The 12,916-nt window shown below is 40.1% G+C and overlaps 1 protein-coding gene across 1 annotated transcript in view; it reads left to right on the plus strand.

The window, feature by feature from the left end:
* Window positions 1-12,916, plus strand: part of SYNJ2 (synaptojanin 2) — a 203,928-nt gene that overhangs the window by 166,708 nt on the left and 24,304 nt on the right. The window contains exons 19-20 of the mRNA XM_077486270.1: window positions 4,932-5,150; window positions 7,582-7,660. Coding sequence (XP_077342396.1) covers window positions 4,932-5,150; window positions 7,582-7,660 — 298 coding nt within the window. The remainder of the gene's footprint in view (window positions 1-4,931; window positions 5,151-7,581; window positions 7,661-12,916) is intronic.

The raw sequence follows: 12,916 nt of genomic DNA on the forward strand, positions 1-12,916 counted from the left end.
CACTCACTAAAATTAGAAGAAAAGAGGTTTAACCTTAAACTACGTAGAGGGTTCTTTAGTGTAAGAGCAGCAAGGATGTGGAATTCCCTTCCACAGGCAGTGGTTTCATGTGGGGGGACATCAATAGTTTCAAAAAACTATTAGATAAACACCCGAACGACTGCAACATACAGGGATATACAATGTAATACTGACATATAATCACACACATAGGTTGGACTTGATGGACTTGTGTCTTTTTTTCAACCTCACCTACTATGTAACTATATGTAATAGACCCTTTAGCAGCCAGAAACAATAGGCCCCTCCCTCAACAGCAGATCTCTTCCAGCAAGATAAGACCCAACCTCAGCAACAGTAATTCCCCCACCAGTAACAGACTTTCCCAGCAGCAATATACACCCCCTTCCCCAACAGAAATAGATCCACTCCAGCTACAATAGATCCCCCAGCAGCCAGGATCAGTAAACCCTTCAGCACTCCCCAGAACCCCTTGCCAGTACATATATTCAGTTCTAGAGGTGCCAGAACTGCATTCCCCCTTATGCTCCCACTGAAAAAAAGTGAGCATGTGCTTCTCCTATTCAGGGTAATGGTAAAATGTATATCTAAGCATTAAAAGTATCGATACATGTGCAGAAATTGTACATTGTGTATGCTATATGTATATTCTATGCTTGTATTTGCTATACTGTAGGATGCAATCCATTGATTCCTTCTACTGTATATCCTACCTATATTGCAATGTACCTGGGATTACTGTCCCTTTTAACAAGGGTAATGTAGATTAGTCCTAGTTTTTAAAACATTCAAATGAAAGGGATGCATTGCTCAGAGCAGTGGAGCCTTATGCCCTGTACACACGAGCAAATTTTCAGTCAGAAAAAAATTGGATCGTTTTTCCGACGGAATTCTGCTCAAGCTTGGCTTGCATACACATGGTCACACAAGTCCTCGGGAATTTTCGACCCTCAAGAACGTGGTGATGTACAACACGATGACGAGCCGAGAAAATTTAGTTTAATGCTTCCGAGCATGCGTCAAATTGTTTCCGAGCATGTGTAGGAATTTTGCATGCCGGAATTTGTATAGACTATCAGAATTTCCGATCTGAACTTTTTCCCACCGAAAAATAGAGAACCTGCCCTCAATCTTGAATTCTGCCAGCAAAAGTCCGATGGAGCATACACACGGTCGGAATCTCTGACCAAAAGCTCACATCCGACTTTTGCTGGCAGAATTTCTGATCGTGTGTACGGGGCTTTAATATAAAGCTGGAAGTTGCAATCCGGGTGCCAAAGCTGCGGTGTCCTCCAATCCACAAAATACATTATAGTCAACAGAAAAAAACATCTGGCAACTCCATAAACCTCAGATATTTTTTATTTCGCCATACTGGCGAGTACAAAGACAGTGGCCAGATGCGTTTCGGCAATAAGCCTAGTTCACAGCATATAAAACCTATAATACAATATAGTATACATTTTAGGCTTACAGCTATTTATTACAACATGTATTGAATGTATAACACATTGGTGCTTTAACAATAAAAGATAACAGCAGTAATGCTTCATGCTAAGAAATTTGTTTTTCTCTATTAAATATCAGCTATAGAACATCAAAAAGAATCGAATTGTTTTTCTGTTTTTGCATCGTAAAAGCTTATGTAGTGCATGTCAAGAAGATTAATGCTAAATGAAATGTATTCATACATTGATATGCTATAGATGTTCAAACTAGAAATGGCTTGCTGATTTTCATGTTGATAGTATTGTGTATGTTTTTCTTCATTGTTTCTACAGAGAAGATGATCATTATAGAGCCCAATGTGCGCTGCAGTGCATTACATCAGTAGTGTGTCATTAGCTGCACTATCTCTCCTGGTATTGAGGTGGAGGGTTCATGTCAGTGCCAATAGTTACTCTTTTCAATGAGTTTTATGTAACCGTGACGGGTGATACACTGGGGAGCTTTTTCACTTAACACACATCACAAGGAAATGGTTACTTCCTGAGAAAACAATGCTGTGAGAAATATCTCTCATGCATATCTTTTTATATTAAGAAATTATTGCCAAAATACTTTTAGATTGGGTATTGAATTAAAATGCACAGAGGTGCGGTCAGTAACATTTTCATTCAGCAGAGGTCTGAATGACGCCTTCTCATCACAGCCTTTCCTTAACATTGCAGTTCCTCCTTCCATTTTGAGTTTGCTCACCCTGACCCGCTTTGTAAAATGCACATTTTACTGTGCGCACCTGCCGTTGTGACGTCCTGGAAGAAGAATCGCATCACACCGGTCTTTTTTTTTTTTTTTTTCTTTCAAACTTTATTGAAATGTCAAAATTTACATTTAATTAATTTCTATGCAATGCTGCTTGGCTGAGGTGTGTAGAAACAGACAGTAAATGGAGCCTTCAGTGCATACAGTATGCATTTTTCTGCACTGCACTGGACTTTTTTGCAGTATATGCCCTGGCAGAGACCTGTGTTTTTCTGTGCAAAAAATAGGTCTCTGCACAAATGTGAGCGAGCCCCTACATTAGTGTCCTTAGTCACCGCTTCTCATCACAGTACCCTTCGTCCATAGTCTCACTTTCATATGACAACATCACAGTCCCCCTTTTTATATCAGTGTTGTCAGACTGCTCTTTGCATCACAGAACTCCTTCACTTCACAACCCCTCTTTATGTTATACCACCCTTTTACATCCCAGTCCCTTCTTTACATCACATACCCCTTTTACGTCCCAGTCCACCCTTTACATCACATACCCCTTTTATATCACAGTCCCCCCTTCCTCTTTTACATCAGTATCCTCAGGCCCCCCTTTTATATCACAGGCCCCCTCCTCCCTTACACCATAGTCCTCCCTTCATATCGCACCCCCCCCCCCCCCACTTGCTTTACAAACAGTCTCATTCACCCTACATAACAGACCCTCCTTCACTTCACAGTCCCCCCACTATACACCACAGTTCTATTCAGATCACAGTCCCCCCACGCTTCTTATATCACAGTCCTCCCTTTATATTATAGCCCATACACAATACATCACAGTCCTCTCTTTATATCACAGTCCCCCCCCCCCCCCCCCCCCAACTTTGGTTGCTTGGACCGCTCCATGTGCAGGTGAATCCTCTTATACTTTAGCAAATCTAATTCAGCCATACTCGCTGCAAATTTCTTTAGCACAATTTCCCCATCAACACAGACAATACTGCCAGGGAAATCCCTCCTGCCGAGCCATTGTCTGCTCCCAGCAAGGGCAGCCTTTTCCACCGGGAGAAGACAGTGATTATTGCTAGCAGCTATAGCAGACGCTAGCGATAATCGCAAGAGAATCTGGCAGGCTGGCTGTACCCAATTTAATCGATCATCTTAGAACATTCAGCCTACGAATTAACTGTTCGAATCTCGGCCGGTTTCTGCTAAACCGGCCAAACATTGCACCATGTATGGCCAGCCTGATATGCGACTGCAAGAAACCAGGTGAGGCAGAAGCTTAGATAAAGGGAACCTTTTTTTAGTGTAATAATAAAAAGGTGAAAGATTTTTATTGTAAGTTTATTTTAATTTGCAAATAAATACTTTATTTAGAATATTATTGATCTCTATCCAAGCAACTCTCATAAGAACATCTACTCACTTTTAAATGGCATCATCATTTTATAAATAAGCCAATGGCTCCCGCTGCTGCCTTTTTGTTGTTTTGAGGAGAGTGAGAGACCAGCACTGCTGCAGATGGGCATAGCGCAGGATCGAGAGGTAAGTATAATAGGGGATAAGATGGTGATACTTCCACTGGAACATATAGTTTTTTTCTGCAGGCTGAGGTGTTGAATTGAATATTTATTGTCATTTATTTACAGTTTTTTTCCCAATAGGCATAATTTTAAATTCACACATTTGTTATTTATTAACATGGCCTATATTCTTGAGTTATTATATATTATATATATATACTGTAACATATTTCGGCCCCACATCCAATCACATTCCAAAGCTTGCCGCCTCAACCACTGCAACATCTCTAAACTACGTCCCTTTCTAACCAATAAAACCACAAAGCTCCTGATTCACTCCCTGGTTATCTCTCGCCTTGACTACTGCAATTCTCTCCTCATTGGCTTACCTTTAGAGTATCCCCCCTTCAGTCCATCATGAATGCTGCTGCCAGACTCATCCACCTGACAAACCACACCTGCTACCCCTCTCTGCCAATCCCTCCATTGGCTGCCACTTGCCCAACAATTTCAATTCAAAATACTAACAATAAGTTACAAAGCCATCCACAACTCTTCCCCCAGCTACATCACTAGCCTATTCTCAAAATACCAACCTAATCACCCTCTTCGTTCCTCCCAAGACCTCCTGCTCTCTAGCTCCCTCATCACCTCCTCCCATATCCGCCTCCAGGATTTCTCCCGAGCCTCGCCCATCCTCTGGAATTTGCTACCCCAATCTGTCAGATTGTCTCCAAATTTATCCACTTTTAGGTGATCCCTGAAAACTTTCTTCTTCAATGAAGCCTATCCTGCCTCCATCTAACAACTGCACTATTTTCTCCATTAGCTCATCCCCCACAACTATTACCCTTTTGTATAACTTGACCCTCCCTCCTAGATTGTAAGCTCTAACGAGCAGGGCTGTCTGATTCCCCCCTGTATTGAACTGTATTGTATTTGTACTGTCTGCCCGAATGTTGTAAAGCGCTGCATAAACTGTCGGCGCTATATAAATCCTGTATAATAATAATAATAATATTTGCCTGTATAGCATTACATGTTCATGAGTAGAAAAGACAGAATTAATGGTGCAAAATAACTTCTAATAGTCCAGGCATGTAAGTAGTATTCTGTTACGTCATATAGAACAATAGCTATTCAGATGGAGTTTGTAATCCTTATGCCATCTCTGTCCTACAGACCTGTGCTAGCAATTGTGGAAGTGGAAGTTCAGGAGGTTGATGTAGATTCCAGAGACCGAGTATTTCAGGAAATCTCCTCCTCTCAGGGACCTCTGGATGCCACTGTTGAAGTTCACATTGACTCACCAACAGCTGAGGACAAAGCAGAGTTCCCTGAAGACATTAGTACAGAGCTTGTACAGATATTTCAGCATTACGGCACTGTTATACTTGTACGGTAAGTTGGCGAAAGGGGGGGGGGGGCAATTAAAAGTATTGGGTGTGAGGCACTTATTTTGTTTTGATCAGCTGCCTAATAGAATGAAAAGTACCAAATGAAAAACTGCAATTGTACATTGTATTGTGAAACTTTTAACCATCTTGTGAATAATATTAGATGATAGTAGTAGGGTCAAAATATCAGCTCAGATCAGTGCAAACATACTTTCATTACTTTTTTCTGCTGCTTTTCTACAAAATTTTATACAAAATTCACTTTTGTTTCACTTCTCTCTCCCAAATAGCTGTTTGTGCATTAGTGGGCTTACAAATACCTTTTACTACTGTGCATAGGTCCTAGCAAATCAATAAAAGCTTAGAAGCTGGTATATTAATATTAAAATATATACAATTTTGAAATGCTTACTTTTTTTTATAACATTGGCAAAAATATTCTAATGGCTGACAAGGACTTGAGCTCCTTGATATGTAGACCTGCAATACCTGGAGCAATAAATAAAATTGGGTCCAGCATTTCTTGTTGTGTTTTTAATTCATACTATAATCTTGAGATTGTGGCAAGAGGAGTAAGAACACCAATTTTAAAGCAGAAACAGTGAGACTCCACATTCATTAGAAACAGAAATGAGAAGTGTGGCAGGTAATTCCTTCCATGGAACTTTTATAGTCGGATTTTAGGTTACACATATAACAGAGAATCAGAAAATAGACCCCTCTCACTTGCCTTGTAGAGATGGTGCTGCCTAGTTCTTGGGTCTGCAGGGTTAGTCCTGGGCTTTCTTATTGGACAGGTCAGCATGCATTTTGTATATTGAAACAAGGAAACACCCTTTAGTAAATGATTATTTGGAAAAATGCTGTTGTTTTTTTTAAATAAATAATAAAGTACTCTTTCAAAAAACAAAGTTGACCAAAAAAGAAAGTTTCCTGTTAAATATCACATTAGCCACCATTTCCATGTGATATAATGTTTAAAGCTACTGTATTGAAAAAAATAGAAACAGGAATGTGCATGCCCACGCACCAAAGGCTAATAAGAGAGACAAAAAAAATCAACCTTTGTTTATTCTAAAGTATATAATGAAAAGAAAGAAAAAGCAAATGAGTGTATGTGTATACTTATGGCATGGTGTCTAGCATCCATGTCACTTGTTGGTCTCAGTCAATGAGTGGCTTGGATACATGACACCATACCACGGTAATTTGCCAAATTGTTTGAGAGAGGGAGATAGTAACCATTTATCTGATACCCCTATATCATAGGGACAGGCTTAAAAAGATTAGCAGATTAGTACTATTGGCGTATCCTTCTACCTTCTGCTCTCCTACAGAATGCATCTTCTTTCCATATATAAGTATACACATAAACGTATTTGCTTTGTCTTTTATAAGCAGTTTTCTATGTAGTTAAGAGAGCTCTTTTTGACTGAGACCAACTAGTGACTTGGATACTAGACCCCATCCCATGATAATTGGCCAGTCAAATTGCCTGGTAGGTCACAATGGAGATATGAAAATTACCCTTTTTTGACTGAGAACAACCAGTGGCTTGGATGCATGACAAAATACCACGGTAATTGGCTCAATCAAATTGTTTGAGAGAGGGATGCCTCTTTGTACTGTAGATAGTGACCATCCATCCGATACTCCTATATTATAGGGACAGGCTATAAAAAGATTACCAGATTAGAAATTAGCACTACTGGCATATCTTTCTGCCTTCTGCTGTCCTACAGAATTGATCAGTGTCCATCTGCAGCCACACCATTGCCCATCAATGCAGCCCAATCAATGCCATCTGTAGTCTTGCCATTGACCATTAATGCAGCCTATCAGTGCCCATCTGCAGCCTCGCCATTGCCCATCATTGCAGCCTGATCAGTGTCCATCTGCAGCCTCACCTTTGCCCATCAATGCAGCCTCACCAGTGCCAGATTACACAGAGCCGGGATCTTCTGTGTACTCGGCGCTCAGTCACACAGAGTCCCACCTCCTAGCCTGGCTCCTATGATAGACAGAACACTGGTCCAATGCCGGGACATGTGACGTCTATGCTAGGAGGCGGGGGCTGTGTGTGACTGCAAGCGCCGAGTACACAGCAGATCCCGGCTCTGTGTAATCCGGTGACGCTCACCCCTCCTTCCCCTCCGAGGCAGCCCAGATAAAATATCAGCGCATAACACGCACACATGATTTGCCCCCTATTTTCAGGGAGGAAAGGTGCGTGTTATACGCCGATAACTACAGTACTTGCCAGTTAAGGAGAGTTTGTACATTTATAGTAAGCAATTTGTTTTGTAGTAATAATAGCTACTGTATGTGCATCTACATGTTTTAGGCAGTTTGAAGATTCCAAAACAATGTTCAGGGATGTAGATATGGGCATTTATGTATGCTGTGATTACATACCTAATTGTTTTTATTTCTAGGGTAATTGAGGGGAAAATGATGGTGACGTTTGCAGACAGCAGGACAGCTTTAAGTGTTCTTGTTCTTGATGGCTTAAAGGTAAACTGCATACTTCCATCAATTAACAGCATTCATATAATCACCAAAATAACTGTAGAAAATATGGGCTACTTCAATATAACTATGTTTTTTATGAGTTAAGTGGGGTACACACTACAAGAAAATCAGGTGAATATTCGTTTCACAACTAGTCGCAAGCAAAGAAAAAAATATACGAAACATTCTCGCACGACAAAGGCTTTTTTTTTTGTTGTTTCTGATCATGTGCAGTCTTCCTTTTCTGATTTATCTTGTATAAAATCGTATGAAATCATACAAATACAGTACACATTAAATGAGAATCGTTCATTCTGTTCCCGTTTGAGAAAAACGTTGGAGTTTGTCCCTTTCATTTGCAAAGTCAGAATTGTATGTCAAAGTTGTGTACACACTGTACAAAAATCGAACGATCGTGCCTTGTGCAGAATTTTTCTTCCAATTTTCTCATTGTGTGTACAGCTTTACAGTATCTACTGAATAAGCCAACATTGATTTTATTATTCCTGGCTTTTTATTTTTTTTTGTTTACAGTGCACTAAGCTGTTTTCACAGAACTACGAGGACATCAATTCACAATAGTGAAAATTGAATTCTGCAATATTTCCAGGATCTACACATTAACCACACATTGTTTCATTGCCTGTATCATTTTGTCTGTTTTAATTATGTAAATGTTCAATATTCCCAGAATGAACTTGTTTCAAACATTTACTAGTTTAAGAGTAAACAGACGCTTCCTATAATGCCACGTACTCACGACTGGACTTTTCGACAGCAAAGGTCCGACGGACAATTTGATCGCGTGTGGGCTCCATCGGACCTTTGCTGTCCAAAAATCTGGCAGACTTAGAAATAGAACGTTTCAGATTTTTCCACCGGAACTCCGCGGACCCAGTTCCTATGGAGAAATCCGCTCGTCTGTATGCTAGTCTGACGGACGAAAACCGATCCTAGGGCAGCTATTTGCTACTGGCTATGAACTTCCTTATTCTAGTCCGGTCGTACGTCATCACATTTGAATCCGTCGGATCTTTGGTGTGATTGTGTGTGGCCAAGTCCGTTCATTCGGAAAGTCCGTCGGAACTCCGCCGAAAGTCCGTCGGGTAGACCGTTAGACCTAGTCTGCTGGAAAGTCTGGTCGTGTGTAGGCGGCATAAGAAAAAATTCTAAACAGAGGTGTGGTATTTCAATGCATAAATAGATTTCACTATAAAAAATTTTTAAATCAGTATCATAAACTGGCAGAATTATTGCTTTTTTTTTTAAAGTGTATGTAAAGCCAATTTTTTTTTTTTTTTCATTTTTGGATTTTGATCGAATGAGGATGTTTTTAAACCCCTGTCAGGTTTTTCTTCTTACTTGTGTCCCGACATGGGAGATTCACCCTGTCTATTTGTCCTGGAAAATCCATTGTCTGCAATAATGAAAGTGATAGTCCAAAATGTTATGGCGCATACACACGAGCGGAATGTCCGACAGAAAAAGTCAGACGGGAGCTTTTGGTATATTCCGATATGGTATATTCCGATCATGTGTATGCCCCATCGGACTTTTTACGTCTAAAATTCTGACGGACCTAGAAATGGAACATGTTCTAAATATTTCCAACGGAACCAATTCCTATCGGGAAAACCGCTCGTCTGTATGCTGTTCCGGCAGACCAAAAACGACGCATGCTCTAAAGCAAGTACGAGACGGAAGCTATTGGCTACTGGGTATTGAAACTTCCTTCTTCTAGTCCTGTCGTACGTGTTGTACGTCACTGCATTCTTGACGGTCAGACTTTGGTGTGTACGAGTGGAAATCTTCTGACAGGGACATCTGCTCTCGTGAAAACTCCTTTATAGAGATTTCCTCTTATTTCCTGTTATGCCTCTGGGACAGGAAGTGAGGTAACATTTCGCAGCAGGGCACATTCAGCAAAAAGAGACCCAAAAGTGGGGGTTAATTATTTTGTATTCCAATCAAAATGACTTTTTTTTTTTTAAATACTTTAACTGTGTTAGTACACTTTGCAAACCTATAAAGACAAGTGAAGATGTCTGTTGATTTAGAATAAGAAAAGCTTTATCATCCTGGCTTGATTGGAACTTTTAAAGGACAACCCTGAGGTTAGCCATGAGGGCAATCTTGTGTCACTAAACCCACATCATAAAAAAATATCTATAAATGGTGTATTACATGTTGTTCATACTCAGTTAAACTATGAGATTAGTTTTGTGTAAAAAAAAAAAATGGTTGATCCTACAGTTCTCTTTCTCCACTGTCTGTGTCCCCAATTCAGCTAGGAATTTTGCAGCTGTGGTGGCAACTCTGCACATGCTCAGTCTTCTGGGAAATTTGATGCTGAGCATTTCCTCCTTATCACATCTGAGTAGCCCATGTAACTACAGAGCCACACATGTGGGCGTATACACAGTGGTAATTGGCAGCTCACACCCTCTCTCCTCTTCCATGCCCACTAACTTACTAAACACAGGTAGGTTATTACATGTAGATTAATGGAGGCTTCTCCTCCCTCTTCTACTAAGACACAGGCTGAAAGGGAGTGACACAGCCTGTGACAGGCAGAAATCTCCCCAACCATGTTATTTCCACAAAATAATAAATATTTGATTTCAAAGTATACTGTATATTTGTATGGCAATTTTAAACAGTTTATTGATATTATTTATTTATTTTTACTCTGTATTCCAAAGGCTGTTTTTTTTTTTTAACAAGTGACTAGTAGCAGAGGACTAGAAGCTCCTCCTGCTTATGTTTCCCTGCAGACAGGCTGGGAAAAATCTGGGTCATGTTACAGCTGTATATTGATTAGGAAAAAGGTACTTAGATTTTTCTTTTAATTAATATAATTACAATGCAATCATCCATATACAGAAAGAGAAGGGACAATGTAAATTATACCCTGTGTGTTTAGTATCACTTTAATTTCCTTGCCCCATAGCAGTATTATAGATCTCTCATTTGCAAACTGATTCTGCATGGGATGGGATGGACTGGTTATAATCAGCTGATGCACTCTTGGTGTTCTAATGAAAAAGCTGCAGAGTCTGCACCCTTTTGAAAGTATTTAACCCTTAGGAAGTATAGGAAGTACCTTACTAAAACTGAAATTCCTATTGTAGTGGGAGTCTAAAATTTTATTAGCCAATCACACAAGAAGGAAAGATATTTCTGGGGGCGTTCTGTACACCAAAAGTGTGCAGTATGTCTCCAGGTTGCTATGTTGTATTGAATTTTACAGAAAATTACAGCAGCTGTAGAAGACCAGGGTTTTTTTTTTTTTTTTTAGAACTTTTTGCTTATAAGTTTAAATTAGTACTTTTTGCGACTGGGGATCCCCAGTCGCCCTGTTATCTGTGGACGCTGAAAAAGCATTTGACAGGGTCGACTGGGGCTTCATGTTCGAGACCTTAGGATATCTGGGATTAAAAGAAAAAACATTGCGATGGATAAAAGCATTTTACTCCCACCCGACGGCAAAAATAAAAATTAACGGTAACCTTTCCCCGGTAGTAAAGCTATATAACGGAACCAGACAGGGATGTCCTCTGTCCCCAATGCTGTTTGTTCTGGCCTTGGAACCCCTGTTGGTCTCGATTAGGAAAAATGAAGATATAAGGGGAGTGAGAATTGGTAGAGAAGAGTATAAGGTGTCTGCGTATGCAGATGACATATTATTTTATGCTTCAGAACTCAGGGTGACTCTCCCAAATATAATTAAGGAGATCCATAGATATGGGAGGTTGACAAATTTTAAGATCAACATGTCAAAAACTGAAATTCTGAACATAACAGTACCTAAAAAAGAACAAGAGGAACTCCAGAGCTCTTTTCCCTTTATTTGGTGTAGGGAGGAGCTGAGTTATCTGGGGGTAAGAATTCCGCCCACATTGTCATCTATATACGCGGCCAATTATACATATATATTAAATAAGGTCAAAGAATGTATTAAAAGTATGAGATATAAACCCTTGTCACTAATAGGGAGAGTAAATGCGTTAAAAATGTTCATTTTACCAAAACTGACATATATGTTCCAAATGATCCCAATAAAAGTCCCGCAGGAGTTCTTCACGAAACTTAAAACTCTAACTTTAAAATACATATGGGGACGTAGGAATCCCAGGATTTCTTATGCGACTCTGGAAAGGGGGAAAGTAGGAGGGGGATTAGCAGCCCCAAACTTTAGAAGATACTATCAGGCAGCAGTAATTTCACGAGTGGTGGATTGGGTGTATGACAAAGGGGATAAAGGGTGGGTAAATATAGAGAAAACACAAAGCGGAGTTAATCTAGGAAAAAGGATCTGGATACCACGGGATTTTCGCGATTTGGGGAGGAGCACTAACCCACTAACTACTAATTTGTTCAAAACATGGGATAAAGTGGGTGAATCAAATCACTGGCAGTACAACTCACCTTTAATTTCTTTATTAGACACAAGTTTTTTTAAACCAGGGAAGGAGGAATTTGTTTATTTTACTAGATGGGCAAAAAAAGATGATATTTTACTGAAAGATGTGATGAACGGGGATAGATTTTGCACTTTAGGAGAAATAAGACAAAGATGGGGAAGTAGGAACTTAGATAGTTGGAGATATGCACAAATTAAACATTTTGTTCAGACTCTGCCTCGGCCACTCCGAGGGACAGGAGATCTCAGACCAATGGAGAGAATGCTCTCGGACTCGAGCTGCAAGAAAAAAAGTATGTCCAAAATGTATAAAATCCTACAGGAGGAAGAGGACCCAGGGGAACCACTATTCCTGAAAAAATGGGAAGAAGAGTTGGGCACCGTGGGGGATAAGGAACGTAGAAAGAAGATCTTAAGAATAGCAGGTACAATATCTAGGGACAATATGTCATTAGAGATGTCATTTAAATTAATGGCAAGATGGTATGTTGTCCCACAAAGAGCGCATAAGAGTAGAGCAGGTATATCAGCACTATGTTGGCGGGGCTGCGATAAGGTGGGAACCTTTGCACACATATGGTGGGAGTGTGGAAAGATTGGCCCATACTGGGAGAAAATTATAGAAAATATTTTCTGAATAACAGGGGAAGAGGTAAAGAAGGAACCATGGACATGCCTGTTTCACGATACTGACAAAACACTGGGGGAATATAAAAACTCATTGATTCCTCACTTATTGATTGCAGCAAAAAGCCTGATCCCAAAGAAATGGGGCATCCCCGAACCCCCATCTATGAGGGAATGGTTAGGCAAAATAGAGTGGGTAAGATCAATGG

Source organism: Lithobates pipiens, unplaced genomic scaffold (genome assembly GCF_037356315.1).
Source record: "Lithobates pipiens isolate NorthernLeopardFrog02 unplaced genomic scaffold, aLitPip1_a1.2 Scaffold_18, whole genome shotgun sequence".
Classification (NCBI taxonomy): domain Eukaryota; kingdom Metazoa; phylum Chordata; class Amphibia; order Anura; family Ranidae; genus Lithobates; species Lithobates pipiens.